The 22,402-nt window shown below is 30.7% G+C and overlaps 1 protein-coding gene across 1 annotated transcript; it reads right to left on the bottom strand.

Moving 5' to 3' along the window:
• Positions 1-12,190: 12,190 nt before the first annotated feature.
• On the bottom strand, positions 12,191-14,653 carry LOC120216372 (calcium uniporter protein 2, mitochondrial-like). The gene is made up of 2 exons (XM_039213820.1): positions 13,817-14,653; positions 12,191-12,827 (listed from the first exon to the last, which is right to left on the bottom strand). Exons 1-2 carry the CDS (start codon positions 14,402-14,404, stop codon positions 12,351-12,353), a joined length of 1,065 nt encoding a protein of 354 aa, XP_039069751.1. The 5' UTR covers positions 14,405-14,653; the 3' UTR covers positions 12,191-12,350.
• Positions 14,654-22,402: the final 7,749 nt, after the last annotated feature.

Raw genomic sequence — 22,402 nt, 5'->3', positions numbered from 1 at the left:
TGAACTTTTCCACTAAGACATCTAGTCTTAAGGGGATAGCTACTTGGACTCCTATCTCTAATTTCTTAACTAGAATATTTCTTTCTCGGATAAGGTCATAACATATATAATAGTATGTGGAATCAGGGTCTCTAATATTGTAACTGGACTAGAAAACACTGTAAATATATCTGAAATCACATCGACTATGTCACACTCCTCTTGAGCTCTAACTGCGTATTAATGTAAGGCTACTCAAGGCTCAAAATTGGCGACGAATTTAATGGTGCCCTTACCAAACTATTTGGATATAACACCCCAACCCGTATCTGACCCGGATACGAATTCGAGGTGTCACATTGACTAGTCAAAACATGTACTTTTATAATAAAAAACCATAGAAAATTTAAAACTTCCATACTATAAAGTTATTCTTTTACATTAACATGTTCAAAACCTTAATAGACTCCATCAGAGCATACATATATAATGACTTAGTTACATGCCAATATACTAAATTACATAACAAGACTTACTTTATAAAATATTTTTGATCTGATCTTTGAGTGGAGATATGTTGCTCTACTGATCCGAAGCTTGATCCTCTGACTTATCCACACCTACATGTAAGACACTTACACCCTAAGTCATAGACTTAGTGAGACATGCAAATACACAATGTAAACTAACAAATGCATGTGTATATATATATATAATTTAATATAAATCATACTCGTATTCATCTTAAACCATCATTGACATAACATACCATAGTATATAAATCATACTTGTATTCTGTTGGGATTTTCGGAAGCTCGAATTGATAACCGGAACGGTTTACAAAGAGGAGTCAGAACAGTTTTGTGTTTAGGGAGTAAGGAGATTGAAAGATAGGGAATTGCACAGCGATTTATAGTGGTTCGACTTTCTCAACCAAAGTCTAAGTCCACTACTTTAGCTCCTCACCAAGGATTTTCCAACAAATTCACTAATTTGTTCTTTCTTTTGAGGACAAAGAGATAACCTTACAACTCCCTAGTTTTTTCAGGCTGAACTAGAACCTTTCCCCTTTACAAAAGGATAAGAAATGTAAACAAGAAAACCTCTCTAAGGTAGGAGTTTGCAAGAATTAAGCTCACAAGAACAAAATATTTACAAGAGAAAGATGAAATAAGAATGAAAAACTCTTCTCTTGTGTTTGATTGCTTGGATAGTTGTTCTCTTACTTCTTTAAGTGTACTTAGCTTGTATTTATAGCTTGGAATGTGTTTGAAGTCGTATATAGCTGTTGGGGATGTTTTGGATCTATTTGGGGATGAGAATCAATTAATAAAATAACTTGGAGCGTGGGAGGAATCGGTACCCCCTCATAGGGAATCGGTTCCTGCAGTGTAAAATTCAAATATTTCGACCGTTACACATGGGGGAATCAGTACCCCTGGGGGGAATCGGTACCCTCTGGACATTCTGTTTTCTCTCGGAGCCAAAAACCTGGGGGGGAATCTGTTCCCTCTGGGCAATCTGATTTTTCTTGAAGCCCTTTAAAAAGAAAATATTTTTGGCTCGATTAAGGCTCGAAATACTTTGTAAAATTTGTTTAAAAAGGTATTTTAAGATTAAAACATAATCTTACACTTGAGTAAGGATTGAAATTGACATTTGAAAAACTTGGAGTAATATTTTGATATTCGAATAATTTAATCGAATATATAATTTAAAATTCAATATAAAATCTTAAAATTCATTAACACTTAATTTGTTATATCGAAACATCAAAATGTTTTCAACAATCTCCCCCTTTTTGATATAACAAAACATTTTAGTAATTTTAAGATTTTCTAATTTAAAATCATTTTTTGAAATCAAGTTTGAAAAATTACTCCCCCTTACTCTAACACTTCGCCCCCTTTTTGTTAAATAAAAAATAATTCAATCTTTGAAGTTCAAAATACCTTTGGAGAGTAAGTAGTAAATTTGACATTTTAAAAATCATTTGAAAAATCAAAGCTCCCCCTCAATAAATGCATTCCAAATAAAATTATGCTTTTAGGATCTTGACACTTAAACAAAAATTGAATTTCAACAAAGAATAACAAACATGTTAGTAGCACATGAAATTCAATGTATCCAAGTCTAAAATACTTTATGTAATAACAATTGTTGAATTATGCATAAAGTTTTCAAAAAAAACGTTATGCATTTGAAATTTTTTTTATATCAATTGTTAGAGAAATATCATTTTCATTTAAGCCACATGCATAAACATTCAAATTTAGGTAAAAAATTTAAAATTTGAAAAATCAAAGTATTTGAAAAGTTGATATCAATTGTTAGAGAGATATCATTTGCATTTAAAACCAATTTGACCAAAATTTTATTATGATGAACTAAAAATTCTTAAAATTAATATATCTTTAAAATGTTCATCATAATCATCTTTTCAACATACATGAGATTAAAACAATGATGCATAATCATTTAAAACCAAAACTCATGCATGCTTAAAATCAAATGAGCAACCAAATAACAAAAATTAAAAGTATTAAGCTTAGAGGTTACCCATTCATTTTTCATATATGGCTAGAGCATCTTGAATATCATCATTTTCATCATCATTGCTTCCACACACCTACAAGAGACATTTAAGTAGATTTTGGTATCCAAATTACTTTGGATCCTTGGACATTAGTTTCAATGCCCCTTGTTCCTTTCGGAACCCATACTTGCCTAATTTTAAAACGTTTTCCTTTCTTCAAAGGATAAGTATGTTCCATATGACCATGATAATATCAATGTGAGAATTTTGTCATATTTAAACATAATAGGTTGCTTTTAGAAATTAATTATTTTTCTTTTATCAAGCTTTCAAGCTTAACTCCTAACTCAAAATTTTCTTTTTCTAAATCATTTATTTTGATTTTTGAAAGCTCTAAATTATTTTTCAAAATTTCATTTTGATTTTCAAAATCAACTTTTGCTTTCAAAATCAAATTATCTTTAATTTTGAGTTTTGAAATTAATTTCGTATATTTGGAATTCATGGTTTCAAATACCAAATACAACCTATTATAAGCATCTTGAAACTCATCAAAAGTAAATGAATTAAATTCATTTGAGTTAAAAGATACCTCGAATTCTTCTTGAGTGGTCATGAGGCATAGGTTGACTACTTCATCTTGATCATTGGAATCATCTTCATCACTCCAAGATGCAATAAATTCCTTCTTCCCCTTTTTCTTTAGAAGAGGACATTCATACTTGACATGCCCCTTTCTTTGACAATTGAAACATACCGGGGGACTTTTCTTCTTGGTTGATTCATGTTTCACTTCCTTGGAAATCATGAATCTCTTGAGTTCCTTTAAGAGCTTGACCATCTCTTCTTCTTGTTCATCATCGTCTTCATCCACCTCATCACTTGAATCTTGATAGCTTTCATTGGTGGATTGAAGGTAATGCCTACCTCCTCCTCCTTCTTCTTCTTCTTGTTTTTATTCTCTTCCCTTTCTTCATCTTCCTTCACCATCATCTCATGAGTAAGAAGGGAACCAATTAGCTCGTCGAGAGTGAGAGACTTTAGGTTTTTTGCTTCGATAATGGACGTCTTCTTTGATTGTCACTCCTTTGGAAGAGAGTATATCATCTTCCTTACAAGCTTCTCATTTGAGATTACTTCTCCATATCTCTTGAGACCGTTGACAATCACGGAAAATCTATCCGTCATAGCTTTGATGTCTTCAACCGGTTTCATCTTGAAGTTCTCGTAGCTATGGTTGAGAAGACTTTTCTTTGATTCCCTCACTTCGTCGGTTCCTTCAAGAGTGACTTGGAGCTTATCCCAAATCTCCTTGGCACTGGAACAAGATGAGATTCTTCCATATTCATTTGGGCCTAAAGCACATAATAGAATATGTATAGCCTTACAATTAAGCTAAAAATATTTCTCCTCTTTTCTACTCCAATCGTTGTACTTACCGGGTGGAGAGGAGTAACTGTCCATGATTGAGTTCCAAGCTCCTAGATTGTAGGATTGAATAAAGTACATCATCTTATTCTTCCAATGTGCATAATTTTCTCCATTGAAGAAGGGTGGCTTGTTGACCGGTTGTGAATCCATAATAGGATATTCTTCAAGATAATAAGTACCGGAGGAAAAAGTCATTTTTTGTCAGTTACGTCAGGAATTGGTAGAGCTTCTTTGAGGATCATCTCAAGATGGTTAAACCTTCTTAACGAGTTAGGCTCTGAAGCCAATTGTTGGGATTTTTGGAAGCTCAAATTGACAACCGGAACAGTTTGCAAAGAGGAGTCAGAACGGTTTTGTGTTTAGGGAGTAAGGAGATTGAAAGATAGGGAATTGCACAGCGATTTATAGTGGTTCGACTTTCTCAACCAAAGCCTACGTCCACTACCTTAGCTCCTCACCAAGGATTTTCCAACAAATTCACTAATTTATTCTTTCTTTTGAGGAAAAATATATAACCTTACAACTCCCTAGTTTTTTCGGGCTGAACTAGAACCTTTCCCCTTTACAAAAGGATAAGAAATGTAAACAAGAAAACCTTTCTAAGGTAGGTGTTTACAATAATTAAGCTCACAAGAAAAAAATATTTACAAGAGAAAGATGAAATAAGAATGAAAAACTCTTCTCTTGTGTTTGATTTCTTGGATAGTTGTTCTCTTACTTCTTCAAGTGTCCTTAGCTTGTATTTATAGCTTGGAATGTGTTTGAAGTCGTATATAGCCGTTGGGGATGTTTTGGAGCCGTTTGGGGATGAGAATCAATTAATAAAATGGCTTGGAGAGTGGGGGGAATCAATGCCCCCTCATAGGGAATCGGTTCCTGCAGTGTAAAATTCAAATATTTCGACCGTTACACAGGGAGGAATCGGTACCCCCTGGGAGGGAATCGGTACCCTCTGGACATTATGTTTTCTCTCGGAGCCAAAAACCTGAAGGGAATCAGTACCCCCGGGGGGGAATCTGTTCCCTCTGGGCAATCTGGTTTTTCTTGAAGCCCTTTAAAAAGAAAATATTTTTTGCTCAATTAAGGCTCAAAATACTTTGTAAAATTTGTTTAAAAAGATATTTTAAGATTAAAACATAATCTTACACTTTAGTAAGGATTGAAATTGACATTTGAAAAACTTGGAGTAATATTTTGATATTCGAATAATTTAATCAAAGATATAATTTAAAATTCAATATAAAATCTTAAAATGCATTAACACTTAATTTGTTATATCGAAACGTCAAAATGTTTTCAACATATTCTTTTTTACATAACTCATAGACATAGGTCTTATCTCATAGCATATACATGCTCTTATATCATCACATAATTCAATCAACATACATAGCATATCATGTAACATTCTAATAGAAACACATATAAGTCATCACTTTCACATATCTTTTATCATTTATTTTATCTCTTATGATCATCTATCCTATTATCACATATACTTGCATTTACTTGATTCATATATAAAGATGCACTCAACAATTAGACATCTACATTTACTCATATACATCTAGCACCATATTACTACATGATTATACTCATGTACTCATAATCATCATATCACCACATGCTTGTATTCTTGTAATCATGTCATCTATTATCGGAATTAGACTCATCGCAAGTCTTAATTCCCTAAATATCATGTACACTTAATATCATGTACTCACCTGATCTCAATGAACACTACCAAGCTCTTGTTCTTTCTTTTAAATCTTACTCTGTCGACCTACTCAAGGTTTGCTCTCGATCAATGTCTACACAATCATGTATTGATACGTTTCAGTATCAAATTGATATACTTTAATCATTCATTTCTTAGTCTAAAAGAAAGATTTATTTCGATTTTCCTTTTGAAGTGTATCGGTACACACTACAGTGTATCGGTACATTCCTTAACGAGTGTATCGATACACTACCTATGTATCTATACACAAATTACATTAGAAAGTTTTCATGTTCAAGGGGGTATTGATACACTCTTTAATGTATCGATACACTTTGAACATCTTCCCTGATTTTACTCTTGATGTATCGGTACCTATTAAATGTGTACTGATACACACCAGCCCATAAATCAATTTTAAGCACGAAGATCACTTCATACTAGCTCAATTGTATCATATTTCAACCCCTTTCATATCCTTAACTTACATACACCTACTCAAACTAATTAATACTCATTTACCACATCTTAATCCTCAAAATCCTATCATCCATATGAAATTCAAGAATTACATCAACTTTGCAACATGTTCTAAATCCAATTCTAACACTTCATATTCCTTAATTAGGTTAATGACAAGTCAAATTCATCAATAAAACTTCAAAAACCTCTCTATATCAAGAATTCATTTATAAACCCTTAATTAAATTTTCTTCCTAATTTTCTCTTCTTAATGTTTTAAGCTTATATAAGCTTGTCTTAAGCTTTATATAACACCCAAATACTCCAACCCAACTTACAAATTCAATAAATTAGCCAACTAAATCAAACTTACCTTATAGACTTGCCATTTAATTCAATGCTAAAATATTCCTATTTAAGTCCTTAAACTTTTCAAATTTCTTAAATTGATCCCCAAAATTCAAAAATTCTCATTTTAGTCACTGACCCGAATTTCGAGATGTTACAAATCTCTCATCCTTTAAAGAAAATTCATCCTCGAATTTTCACTTAACAGCAGGATAAAGCAATCCTTTATAATACTCATCAATTCTTAGTTTACCTTTATTATTAATTTTATACTCATATACAGTCCTCCTTCGAGACTCAATATATATATTTCCTCTATTCATACCATATACAAACTCAACACAATCTATTCACTTGGAAACCATATCTTATTTGTTTCTAACAATTCATTACTTATTGATTCAAATCAAGTCTTTCAATTGTTCTACTACTTGCCACTTAACAAATACTATGTTGAATCTCAAATCTATTAAAACCAACTACTTTACCATGTTATTGACATTTACCTGCAAGAATCTTTGGATCTCAACATCTTCATCGTTCTTAAATTATAAACTCGTGCAGTTGGTTGCATATCATGTTGAGTGAATGACTCAAATTGGTTTCTTTTACGACGTCTACCTCGATTTCTTTAAGATACCGCAATAGATCTTTCTCTCTGTACCGTCTCCTCAGTCATAAGTAGATAATCTCGAATAAAATGTCCAACATCCCCACATCTAAAACATGCTCCTGTAATCACTCGACATACTCCTGAATGATTCTTTCAACAATATGAACATGACCTAGATTGATTGAGATTTGATCTTTTAGCAGGATAAACAGCTGATTCCAACATGTCCTGAGTTAGAAAATCTAATTCTCTATTTTTATTTGATGGCGAGGAACTCAATGAAGTACCTATTCTTTTAGACTTCTTAACTTTCTGCTCTTTAAATCTCTCATTCTGAGCTCTCTCTAGAGCTTTAGCTAGATTAACCACTTCTTGAAACGATGACAAATTCAAGGCTATCAACAACTCTCTTATCCTAGGGCGCAACCCTTCCACGAACCAATCACATGCATCTTTCTTAGTCAGAATAAGCTCAGTAGCAAAACGACTTAACTTATTAAATTCACATTCATATTCATACACTGTGTAATTCCTTTTTTTAAATTCAGAAATTCTTGTTTCATCTATCTGATATATTGGTCACCAATGTACTTACGCTAGAATTCTTCTAAAAAGAATAACCAAGTCACTTGATCACCTCTCAATCTCATGGTGACATTTGTCCACCAAATTCTAGCTTGTCCTCGCAACAAAAAAACTATTCTATCCAACTTTTCCAACTTCAGAACAATAGAGTCCTTCTAACATTATCTTAACATCATTCAACCAAAGATCCATAGTAATCAGATCTTCCTCAGCTTAACCCTTAAATTCAGGTGCTCCTAAACCTTTTAATTCTATATTCATTCAAGTAGATGATGGCGCAAAGGGTTGAAAAGGCGATAAAATAGCATTTAGCATTCCGAAAAATATCCCTTGATCTCTCACTGGTACTTCTAGAGGTGTTCGCACTTCACCCTGCTTGGCCAGGGTAGGTGAATTGCTACTACCCTCAGGTCTATTACTTATCATTTCACTTTGAGGACTTCCACGATCAGACATCTAATACATAACCATATAACTTTATTAGGAAATAGCATACTCGTGACTCTATCAGATCAGAAACTTTCACTTTTTGTTGGCATGTATACCTTTTCAAAACACTTTTGACTTCGGTTTAAGCCTAGAATCGGCTAAACCTTAGATCTGATACCATTAAATGTAATACCCCAACCCATATCTGACCCAGATACGAATCTGAGGTGTCACATTGACTAGTCAAAACATGTACTTTTATAAAAAAAACCATAGAAAATTTAAAACTTTCATACTATAAAGTTATTCTTTTACATAAACATGTTCAAAACCTTAACAGACTCCATCAGAGCGTATATATTTAATGACTTAGTTACATGCCAACATACTAAATTACATAACAAGACATACTTTACAAAATATTTCTGATCTAATCTTTGAGTGGAGATATGTTGCTCTACTGATCCGAAGCTTGATCCTCTGACTTATCCACACCTACGTGTAAGATACTTACACGCTAAGTCATAGACTTAATGAGACATGTAAATACACAATGTAAACTAACAAATACATGTATATATATATATATATATATATCACATGTAATATAAATCATACTCGTATTTATCTTAAACCATCATTGACATATCATACCATAGTATCACGCAAAACAGTATAATATTACATATAATCAAAGATACATATATATGGATCATGTTATTATTATTATCAATAACCTCATATCAGTATCTATATTATATTCATTCCTACCTCTAAGTTATTTATTCTTACACTTAACCTTCCTACTATTATATATCACACATATCACTTCATATTGCAAATACATATGCACTCATTATTATTATTCTCATTCCTATTATCATGATTCTGAACTTATCATTTATACACATCAAATAACACAGATATCATTTCACAAAAGAACACACATATTATCATAGCAAGTTATTTATTTTCTTTAAAGCCCATATATACTTTTGAGAACTGAAGGTATGTGAGTACATAGAGGTTGTGCCCAATGCTGTCACCACAGCTCGTATAAATCCCACTAGGGGCACATAGAAATTTTTCCCGAAGAACCACATAGAACACATGTCCCGAAGGACCACATAGAACACATTTCCCGAAGGACCACGTAGAACACATATGTCCCGAAAGACCACGTAGAACCCTCGACTCTTGACATGCCAACTATACCTATAGCTTTCATAACACATGACATAGGAATTATTTTTTATATTATTTCATATTTTCACATAGGCACATAGTTTACTTTCACGTAGCATATTTCCATATAATTCACATTCACGTATCACTTAGCTTTTCACATTTACTTGTATTCTTTTTCACATGACTCATAAACATAGGTCTTATCTCATAGCATATACATGTTCTTATATCATCACATAATTCAATTAACATACATAGCATATCATGTAACTTTCTAATAGAAACACATATAAGTCATCACTTTCGCATATCTTTTATCATTTATTTTATCTCTAATGATCATCTAACATATTATCACACATACATGCATTTACATGATTCATATATAAAGATGCACTCAATAATTAGACATTTGCATTTAATCATATATATCCAGCACCATATTACTACATGATTATAGCCAGTTGGGGTATTCCACATACCTTATAAAATATATGGCCCTCTTGACCAATGTCTAGGAAGGTCTCGAAGACTCTGTCGCACTCTGACTCTACCCTGCTACACTACCCAATATTCTAGCTCTCGTATCCAAAATTCTCTCGATCACCTTTACTTAATGAGTCAACTCGATGAAGATGTTGAGAGGATCAACAACTAGGTGGGTAAGAATGTCGAGGTGAAGGCCTTCTCTTAATCTCCTAAAACGGTGATTCTTAGTCGCCATCAACTCCAATACGTACCAGCTTAAATGGAGGAACTCTCCCCCATATTCAAACATAGACTGATCTCTATGGATCAAATACATAAACTGATCTTTTATGTCGTTAGTGTGGGCTCTCCTATGTACTTCTAGTAGAACTCAGCTAAGAAGTACTCTTATTTTGGTTTCCCAGGCTCTAAAGACATCTTGACGGTCTCTCACCAGTCTATGGCATCAACATTCAACAAGACGGTGACGCACTCAAGCTTACCCCTCAGGAGTAAGGTACAATTGACGAAGTGTAGAGGATCTCTCTAAGCCTTATGTGGCAACTCTCATCTTTTCATAAAACGTTTTCAAAGAAAACCCCTAAGTCGTACTAGTTTTTTTCCCCACCTGGACGAAAAATGGTGTCGACAATTCATTTAATTGTAATTATGGTGTATTAAGTTGTAATAAATTTTATTTATACATTTTGTTATTAGTTTCAACATTTATAAAGTTATTAAATTTTTAATCTCATATTCTAATATTATCATAACTACAATCATGTTTAATATACATATTAAAAATTTAAGTTAAATTATTAATTACTACATAAAGATGAATCATTTAATAATATTAATTTAATATTTATAAGTATTTTTTAATATTATGATCATAATAAATATAGGAAGTAATTTTAGTAATATAATTATTATAATTACTAATTTATTTTGCATTTAAAGAATTACTTTTTATTAACTTTATCAATCCCAATTTATTAATTTAATAATTTTTTTAATATATTTATAAGCTACAATTTATAAACATCAAAAATAAATATATTAATTTAATTATCTTAGTTATTCATGCATTCTAAATTGTGAAGATGTATTATGTCATATTATAATATTAGAAATTTATAACTTTTTAACTTCATCAATTGTAACTTACAAGTCAGATAAATATAAAGTCATGTAAACATGAAGTCATGTAAATATCTGATCAGTTTAATAACATGTCAGATTATTTACAGATTGAGACAATTACATATCAGGTTTATAACATGTCAAGTTGATAACAAGTCGGGTAATATCAAGTTATTTATCGAGCTAATCTTGGGTTCGGGTTCATATAAGGTTAGATTCGGTTATAACAATTTAGGTTCAATTCAAGTCCATGTCATTCTTAGATTGAATGCAAATCATAAATTTTTTAGTCCTATTCGAATTTTGATAACTCAAATCTGCTTGAATTAATTTTACAAGTAAGGTCAATTCTTTACGTCCCTGCCAAAATGGGTTGACTTTTCCGGATTCGGCCAAAGACAACAAAAGTATTAATCTTCGTACTATTTAAGTTATATAAATAACTCCAACAGTAGGCTTTCTCATACCCAAAATTCAGATTCGAGATTTTGAAATTACGAAAGCAGAATCATTGAATTGAAATAAATATTATTTTCCATCTCTAACCCAATATTGTTTAGGTTAAATTATATATTTAGTACCTACACTATCAGTTTTGATTTACTTTAGTACTTAAATTTTAAAATTATATCTAACGTTTAGTTTTTTTTATACCGTTAAAAACTTAATAGGTGATTTGCACGTGACATTTTTATAGATAAATTTCATCAATCATCACTCAACTATTTTTTCACTCCTATTTTGGTTATTAAAGTTTAATTTTTTTAAATTTAATTATTTAACTTTCAAATTACTCTTAATTTAATCATTCTAAATTTCAAATTTATTATTTATTTTTAATTATATATTAGTAAAATAATAATAAGAATGTCATGTCACAAAAAATATTAATAAAATAAATTAGAGTGATTAAAATATGAGCAATTTGAAAGTTAAGTAGTTAAATTAAAAAAAATTAAACTTTAATACCAAAATAAGAGTGAGATATAGTTGAGTGAATAATGATATAATTTACCCATAAAAAATGATGCGTTAAGTTTTTAACGACAAGATAATGAAATGAAAACAAAACTAAATATTATATATGATTTCGAAAAATTGAAAGTTTATATATTAAAATAGATCAAAATGATAATTTAAGTACTAAACGTATAATTTACCCTATTTAATAAAAAGGAGAAGGTCAATTTTTTAGATTAGACATTTGAGTCTTAAGAAAATAACAAAATACATATTTTATAAATATAAAAAGTAGCTATAATTTGTCCAAATTGAAACAAGACAAATATTATGATAGGGCCGCACCAAAATGTTAAAGAGAAAAGGGATTGATAGGGTTATATGAAAGGGAGACGAAAAGAAGAACAAGACTCGCAGAATATTACACAAAACCGCAACTAAATCCTAAACAAAATTGTATCACTTCAATTTATTGTTTTCCCCCCCTCCTATAACTGGGTTTTGTCAGAATGATGAAATGAGGGCGTTTTGAAGGGTTGGTCCGACGATGATGAATTGGGATAGAAGATTTGTCTCAGCTCATTGTACCTACGGATGTCAAAATTATCAGCGTTGATGAGCTTCTTTTGCTTTGCGTTCAACCTGCTATGGTAGAAACCCTCAAATGAAGGTTCCTTGGATGTCCTGAGGAAAAATGCATAGCCAGCCATGAAATACATGGACGTCACGTAGAAACAAATGGGTTCCATCACATCCCATGTTAGTTCCCAAAAGGTTAGCCTCATGAACCCCGTCGTTTGAACCACCAAGTACGCTAGCCCCAACCACAGTTCTCGACGGACCAAGGAATCCGCTTTTGCATCGATTACCGCCTTCTTCCTCTCCAACTCTACTAGTTCTTTTCTTCTTGGGTCATTTGGACCGGGTCCTGGTAAAGGAATTAGACCTCCCAGTGCATTTGCCACCTGTAATCAGAGGAGGGAAGAAAAAAAAGAAACGCTTCTGGGTAAAACATAGCTCAATATACATTTTGGGATTCTTGTTCTTCAAAATAATCACCACAAAAAGAATAAATAAACAAAAATTTAAAATTGGATCAAATTAAAACGACATTTAAGGTTTTTTTAAGTATAACAAAAAAAAAACAAAACAAAATTGTTAAACCAATAAAAGATGAAAATTTCGAGTATAAGAAGTAGAAAAAGTTAAAAAACATGTTGAAGCCTATCCTTATGAAGGCCGCTCAAGCAAGCTTTCCAGGTCAAAGTTTTTACACAAATTGTGCTCCAATCTCTTTCCAGATTCGTCTAAAATTAAGCAAAATAAATCAAACACCATTCGTTTTAACCGTTCTTCTCCACTTGTTACCCTACCCACAAACAAACCAAAAAATTCAAAAGAAAACCCGCCCAACCAGGTGTCTCTCTCGCTTTCCCACCGTCATCATCTCCCACTAAAATATTAGCCGTCCCCCCACCCCCAAAAAATTTTACTCTTTAGAATTAAATGGGGTGGTGTAAAGGCAGTAGGAGTGAGAAAGATCCCAAATCCATGGCTTTACACCTTAAACCCCATGATAAGAACTGAAAACATAGTAATCTTTGTAATCACTGTGTAGAAACATCGTAGGGCTTTTTAATTTGGGGTCCTTCAGTTCTCAGAAACCATCTCAAACCTGGAAATCCTTTACACGGTTTTTAGATCGATGCGTAAAAAATCCTGTCGAAAGAAAAAAAGAGAAAAAAGAAACACAAAAATGCCCACACAAAAAAACCATATCAGTTTTCGGTAACTTTCATTCTAAAGAAAATTAAATATAAATTCGTATCGAACATATCTTTATTTTTTTCCCAATCACCATATGCATAATCTGTAAGCCAAAACACGCATAGAATCTCATCTGCAAACAAATGAAACTTTCAAGAGATAATTATTCGGTGGAAAATTTATCTACCTGATCAGGACGTAAAACGACGACGTTTCCTAGAACGATAACGGATCCAGATTCGTCTAACAATTTAGCAAACTGCCGTCCCTGTTCCGGATCCGAACAACTCTCTCCGCAGATTTGAATGAAGTCCAAATAAGAAATCCAGGTTCTGCCAGTCTCCCTCAGCCTCGTTTTCACCACCTCCAGCTGCGCCACCCTTAACAACTTCTTGGCTTCCTGAACCGACAGAGAAGCCACCTCTGGCACCGCCTGTTTCGCCGTTATGTGCGGTCCCAACACATCCAAACGGATGCGGTCCTTTGACATATCAATCTCCTTCAACCTCTCCTTCAAATTCTTCCCCATCGGTAAAGTCGTCATTGCCGGTGAAACCGCGGATCCTTTATAAAGAAACCGCCTGAACACGCCATTGCCGTTACTGTCACCTTTACGATTTCCTGGATCCAGGGCCATGTCGGTCTTAGTTTTGCCAGCATTCTGCAAGATTCGGTTTTGAACCGTTGATGAGGAAATCCGGCAATTGGTAACAGCTTGTGAAGAAATTTTCGAAATATTGAAAAGCTTCTCCACCAAGGTTTTCTTCAACGCCATTGCTAAAACCCAAAGAAAATAGAAAACACAAATAACAAGTAAAAACAAATTCTGAGTTTTTTGGTAGAGTAGATATTTGAAAGCTTTGCTTGTTGGTGATGGCAAATCAATGGAGGGTTAACCCCTTTTATAGTGTCCAACAATAGAGGAAGATGAATTGGACTAGGGGATTAAAATTAAATAAGAATGAAAGCCTTCAAAATAACGCGATAATTTGAGAGAGCTTTGAAATGGCGCTTGTTTGGTTTTCTTTTTCTTTTTGCCCCACAATCTTATCTCGTTCATATTTAAAACAGAATTTTGAATTTCTCAGAGGGGACGGGATACGAGAAATTGGAGGATGTGGTTTCACGGGAGAAAATATCGAAGAGGCCTAATTCGACCAGTCATTACACGTGGATGGCTAACGTTGAACTACCAAACACCGTCCAAACCGTCAGATCATATGATCATTTATAATTCGCGTCTCCTTAGATATGACCTGCTTGAGCGTAGTAATCACAATTTTCATATAAAAATATTGTATTAAATATCAGAGACAAATTTAAACATGATGAACCATAGAAAATAAAATGTTGATCTGTTTAATAATCTCAGTTTATTTTAAATAATTAATATTACACCAACTAATTTATCTCAGTGATTAAAAAAATTATTATTATGTTTCTAGAGATCATGGATTTAAGCACCCGCGACTGTAATTGGGTAATTGAACGTTTATTGTTAAATAACTGAGATTATTTATAACATATATTATTTTTCGATCTAAATAATTTTTTAAAATAATTAATACTTAAAGCATAAATTACGTGGAATTCAACTCAATGGAAAAATTGACGAATATTGTTTAATGCAATTTTCTTCAAATTAGCCCCTTTTATGTGAAATTTTTTTGTTCATTTTTGACAGTAAAATTTGAATGGACATTTTGTTAAAAAAATAATTACATAATAAATATTGTGAGAGACAGTTAACAGTTTCTTTATGTGTTTGGATGAGCATTCTAAGAGAGTCTGAGTCAAATAAAAAAAATTTTTGAGTTGATGAGTCATATAACTTGAAGTTGACTTGAAATTTGTTCGAGTCGAGTTAAATTTTAGAGTTTCTATTTAAATATAATTATAAATAGTTACAATATTATGAATTTTTTTATTCAATTTAAATGATATTTTATAACCACATACAATACATGTATATTTTTACGTATTTTTTTCATATGTGATTTACATATATCATACAAATTCGAGTGATTCGACTTAAACTTCGACTCAAACTTAAAAATCTATCTACTAATTAATAAAAAAAATTATTCAAATTTTATTTTACAACTTGATTTAAACTTGAATTATTTTCTAGTCGTGTTTATGAAATTACGGGTCAAAGTCAATTCGAGTTAAATTTTTTCAAGTTAAATCGAATAAAAAAAAATAAGTTTTCGAGTCTAATCGGTTTTGCCTATCCTACTGTTTATGAGATGAGCTACGTTCACTCTAATAACGCGTCGCCACATATGTTCTGGCTTTGCATAGTTCAATAAATGTTTTACAGATACATCTTTAAAGTTGTTGGGCCATCGCCCATATTCCTCGACTAATTTCTTCTTTCTTTACGGTGAGAAAATTTCCGTTAATGAGCTAATTCAGCTACTGCCACCTGGAAAATACATCAACAAGAATGAATATTAACATTTCAATGCCTTTTTCTTAAATATTGGGTAACCTACTTATTTGTGTTTTAGCTTTTTTATTATAAGTTTTGTGTCTTAGTTTTAAAAAATCAGGAATTTTGAATTTGATTTAAAAAAAAATTTGGGAGGAATCTCTCTTTGAAGGATGAAGTATCAATAAAGATAGAAAATAAAATGAGATAAATTGGAGAGAAAGAAGAATGAGGATGAGAGATTTGGGATTTGTTTTAAAGAAATTAGATTTAGAGATTAAAATTATTATTATATCAGATAATGTTCTCATTTTTTGTTAATATCTTAATGATTTGTGATCAAAATAAAAATAAAATAAAATATTATATACAATTTTATTAAAAAAATAGTTGAGATACAGAAATAGAAACACAAGAATGCGCGGGTATCAAATTATTAGTTTACCCTAAATATTTTATAGTTTTTTAACCTATTGACAATGTAATACTCTAACGCAGGAATTATATGGAAAATAATATTTTTTTTTTACTGCCTGATGAGTTGAAATATCGTTATAGTTACTTTTACAATTTGGTTAAAATCACAATTATATTTAATATTATTTTGTTTCCTTAGTATTATTTGCAAAAATTAATAATTCTAATGCGATATCCTGATATAATTACTGTAATTAAATAGGATAATTCATTGTAATTGAGAAATAAAGGAGTTGACAACCCATATATTATTATTATTATTATTATTTGTTTCTTCCCCGATGTAAAAGTAAACTTATCCATTTTCCTATTCTAAACATTTAATTTTTTTTTGTGTGGATCACTAGTATTTTATATATTTCTTTTAATAATTTAAGTAAAAATTAATCTTATCAAATTGTATAATTATAAGAATACGATAAAATTATTTCAACAAATATTTAATATTATTATATTTTAAAAATATTTGATAATTTTAGTTTCTCAAAAAATGTATTTGATAATTTTACTATTAAAAAATTATTTGGTAATTCTAAATAAATAATTTCGGCAAACAAATTAAAATAGTTTTCTCTTTATCGTATAGATTGTTATCCAATTACAATTCATGTTTATCTTTTCTTTCTAATAAAGAGAAATAAGACTCAAAACTCGAGTGGTTTATACATTAACAAATTCTAAAGTTTAAATTACATTACGTTATTAATAATATAAAATACGGAGCAAAATATAGACTTTATAGTTAATAATAAAAGATAGGACAAATTAAAATAAATTAAATTTTGGGATTCAATTATGTATATAGCCATTATATATTTTTTAATATAAAAATGATTTAATACTTATTGTTTATTTTAGATGCCTAAAGATTTTTTGATCAACGTGAGTAACTAATGCTTTTTATGTTATCATTTAAGGTATCAGATCCCTTAAGTAAGGTTAGAGGTTCGGATTCTGAAGATTGTGAATGAGTAAATTAGGTTGGGAGGGTCGTCATTGCCTCTGCAGTACCTAATTCGGATTAGTCCATTAATAGATCGGATACCGGTAGTTATACCAAAAAAATTATTTTGTTACCATTTTAAGGTCATCATGTTAACCGCCGTTAAAAATCTCTCAATCAATGGTTACTAGACATATAACGTTAATTTCTAATTAATTTTAATATTCTAAAATATACTAAATTTCAAAATTTTCCAAAAAAAATTAATGTTTCTATTTTCTAAAAATAACTCAAATCAAAATAAATTAAAATTTTAGAATTCAATTATGTATATATCCATTATATAACTTTTAAAATAAAATTGATTTAATTCAAAAAAAAGAGCTTAAATTATATTTATTATTTATTTTAGGTGTTTAATTGTTTTTTATCAACGTGAGTAGCTAACGTTTTCTTTATGTTATCATTTAAGGTAATTAAAGTTATATTTTATTACCATTTTAAGATCATCATATCAAATGCATTAAAAATATCTCAATAAATGGTTACTTGACATGTGATATTATTTTTTTATTAATTCTAATTTTATGAAATATACTATATTTCTAAATTTCTAAAAACAACCTTGAATTTTCTATTCTCTAAAAAGAACTCAATTCTTTAATTTCGGTCCCTAAATCTTGAAATTCCCTTAAAGATCGAAGATCATGAAGCAAGCGCGTGATTGGAGGTTTGGAGACTCGATTTTGATTTAGATGGTAGTGTAGCCTTATCAACGACGATGGACAGGCCATTGTTGGGTGAAAAATGATTTTGTGCAATGAATTTTAAGGACATTGTGTGTCAATGTGCACCAACAAATGAGACTATCTATTTATGAGAGTCCGATGATAAAAGAGATAACCGGTGGTGATTTATTCGACGGTGACATATGAGATTTAGAGAATTGAGGTTAGATATTTTAAGGATTTTGAGTAATTTATAGATTTTAGATTTTTTAAATAACAGTTTTATTTGAAAAAAAATAAAAAAAAATGTCTCATGTTAGGCATATATTAGATAACAAATTTCTTTTAATGGCCGTTAACATTCAAACACGATAAAAGATAACTTTGAAATGTTAGACACTTACTTTGAAAAATAAAAACTTTAGGCATTTAAATAAGAGGTATATTCTCGACACTTATTTTTATCTCAAAATTTATATGTTTAAAAATTAATTTCTACCAATAACCGATTGATTTAGTGCGATGAGACCATACCCGTTTATGAGATTTCTAGTGGACCGAGTATAGAAATTAGGTCTCTAATAACAAGCATAAAAAATTAAATTGTAAGAGGAAACAAAAATAAATAAATTTATTTGTAAATTATTTTTATTACGTTTAATAAATTATCTAATAAATACATCAAATTTTAAATAGAAAATATTAAAAATTTTATTAAACACCAAATTACTCACACAAAACAAGCATGACCCTCTTTTAAGAGGACCGAAGTTTGATTTCAAATTTTTTCATATTGTAAAAAATAATAAAAGAAAAAATTAAATGAAAAGTAAAGTAAAATCTAATTTAAAATATCACATCAATATCTTCTCTAATTTTTTAAGGACATGTAATAAAAAAGAAATAAAATATAAGATTAAATATGATTTTAAAAATAATTTGATGATCAAAATTAAAATAAAATAATACATGAATGACTAAATAGAAAATTTACCCTTTATAATTATGTGTAATTTTCATAGTTTTGAACATGAGCAAGCGTCTCTCCAGTCCAGGCTTAATTACGAGCAGAATGAACAGAGAAAATTGAATTGAGCGAATTGTCAACGTAATAATATTTTTATTTTATTTGATATGAATTAGTCCCATCAAGAAATGAAGTATCTATTATTAAATTGTTCAAGAAATGGCATCACATATTTCACCATCAATATATTTTTTTATTAAATTAAGATAATTACAAATTAGTATCTGTTTTAATTACTCTTAATCATTTGACAATAAACACTCAATTACTCTGTTACAGTCGTTAGTACTTAAACTCGTGACCTCTAAAAATAATAACTATTTATTTAACCACTAAAATAAATTAATTTGTGTTCCACCGTCAAAATATTGATTTATACACTCCATTAAAGATAGAGAGTTCTTATATATGCAATAAAATTGATTGTGTTAAAATCCTCCGTACTAAAAATATATCTTGGGCCATTCGATTAAAATCTTTAAAGATGACTTGAATAGTATCACCGAAACTTATCTGCGGTGCATAAACATCCATAATGTCTGCTTAAATGATACAATCACCACTCGTGCTTATGCCAACAATCTTATCAATCAGCTTAGTGGTTCAAAACTATGCATACCCCATCGATGTAGTTTTATAGCCGTCCATTTAGATCTCTTTAAAGCATCCAATGTTGAAATTCTTTTGTTCGATTCGTTGGCTTCCTTAGCTCGCTAGTTCCGTGTGAAGAAAAAAAATACAATTAAAGGACATATTGTGTTAACGGACAAGAATGTACGTAGGGTATATATTAAAGGAGATCTGAAGTTATTCTTTGTGAAGTTTCTGTTAACAAAGGAACCCAAGCATCTTCCGATTCCTTTGTTTCTTGAAATAGTTAAAGAACATCGGTGGTGGATCATGCTCATCGTTTGCACATCTAATTACACAATCTTGGATGCTCGACACCTCAGATTTTTGTCTGTCATTTTTTCTGGCATACGCTTAAGTCTTAACCCAACTTGGTATAATGGTTTTTCTTTTTCAATTGATCAATTTCAGCTCGAAAGGCAGCAGGGAAAGTGGTGTACACAATTGTAATTTTAAAAAAAATGCAAACATGGATTCCACCAATGCTCAAGAGCAGTGAAATTCCCGTCATCAAATATGTCGACCAAAACAATAACATCGGTGAAACATTTTACGTTCCAAGAAATATCACGATAAAAAAGTGAAATCTTGGAAAAGATATGAACCACAAAAGAAAAGTGATGAAACCCGCAAGTTGCTTGCGTCTTCGTAATTGGTAAGGTTTGCTTTATTGAGTAAGCACGCCAAAAGAGAGAAAAGAAAAACAATTACTTGTTTCTTTTATTCTTGAAAGGATTTTTGTTTTTTTTTAAGGTTTAGTTGATAAATAGAGAAATACTCCTCTGAGCTGGCTCAAATTCATTATACACGTTTAATCTATTGTTCATTTTTGGGTATAAACAATTTGGTTTGCATGTTACATACAGATCGTGAAATGAACTGATAATTTAAGTTTCGTTTAGGGATCTCGTCAACCTATCTCCATACCTTCCAACATTCATCAAAATATATAATATTTTCACGTCGATAATCTTATCCAACAACATTTTATGTGTAAATTATTAGTGGCAGCCATTGAATGAGAACCTGAAAACGTAATTTACTCTATACTCAAATGGTAATATTACTATTATGGTCCTTCAAAGAATTACAGGGAACCCGAAAATGCCTAAACAATAGAGGTTTCCAGGGAACATATACCTAATGCACCTCTAATTGAAGACGATCGGTCATCTGTTGTGAAATTTGAGAAAGTAAATGTCACTGAAAATATTTTACAGGCCACTGATTTTTTTTTCATTTCTATTCAATCATGTCATGTGTAAGTGCGATAATAAATTTAGTAGTTTTCTGTGCCAGACATCATATTCATATAGCCAGTCATTGGGTATATATCTAAGATATTGAAAAGGCATGAAAGCATCTTCCAAGCAAATCCAGTCATTTTAAATGAAAACATACAGTATTTTGGATTCTCAGCAGAGGGTGTTAAAACAGTAAGATTACTGAAATGCCTCTGTATCATTAATTTACTTCATATGCATCACTTATATAGTTTTTACAATAGAATTAGTTACAATATAACTGCCTAACTAATTCTCTAACTAACCCCTAACTGTACAAACAGTTTCTTTACTCTTAACACTCCCCCTCAAGTTGGGAAGTCAAATACATCCTTAACTCCCAACTTGGATAAAAGATACTTATGATGTGTAACGCCAAGAGCTTTTGTTAAAATATCAGCTTGTTGCTCTGCAGTTGGTACAAATTCGGTTTGAATCAAGCCCTACTGAATTTTCTCTCTTATGAAATGACAGTCTATCTCGATATGCTTTGTTCTCTCATGATACCATGTTAAAACAGTAAGATTACTGAAATGCCTCTGTATCATTAATTTACTTCATATGCATCACTTATATAGTTTTTACAATAGAATTAGTTACAATATAACTGACTAACTAATTCTCTAACTAACCCCTAACTGTACAAACAGTTTCTTTACTCTTAACGGAGGGAAGGGATACTGCTTTACATAAATTTGGAAAGTATTCAGGCCAAAGCATCCCAAAGTTTTATCATGCTTCAAAGTTTTTGCATTTGATCAAATTATGATTTTTGACTCTAAACAATACTTTAATGTAATCATTATATTTTTAAGTGATATAATTTGATGGTATTGTTATGTCTTAGTCTAAATCATTAACATTTTTCATATTCTAAAATAGATAAATATACATTTGGATACTTAATTTTAGCATTTATGTGCAATGTTATATCCAACTTTTTTAATGATGTAATTAAGTATTTAACTTTTTTGTGCAATCAAATACCTAAATTTTTTTTGGTGTAATTTAAAAATATTAGGTATCAAATTGTATTAAAAAAACTTAGGAACCTAATTGTACCATTAAAAGAAGAATTAAGTGCCTAATAGAACAAAAATCGGGTACTATATTACACAAAAACACAAAAGTTAAATATTTAGAAATAATTCGAAACTCAAATTTAAATATTCCCTAAGTGTGAGTTATAATAACTAAAATAATTATTTTTATTAAACTACTTTTTTTTAAAAAAAAAGTATCTCAATTTTA

This window comes from Hibiscus syriacus, unplaced genomic scaffold (assembly GCF_006381635.1).
Source record: "Hibiscus syriacus cultivar Baekdansim isolate YM2019G1 unplaced genomic scaffold, ASM638163v2 tig00110160_pilon, whole genome shotgun sequence".
Taxonomy (NCBI): Eukaryota; Viridiplantae; Streptophyta; class Magnoliopsida; order Malvales; family Malvaceae; genus Hibiscus; species Hibiscus syriacus.
This window is presented reverse-complemented; position numbering and strand designations above follow the sequence as displayed.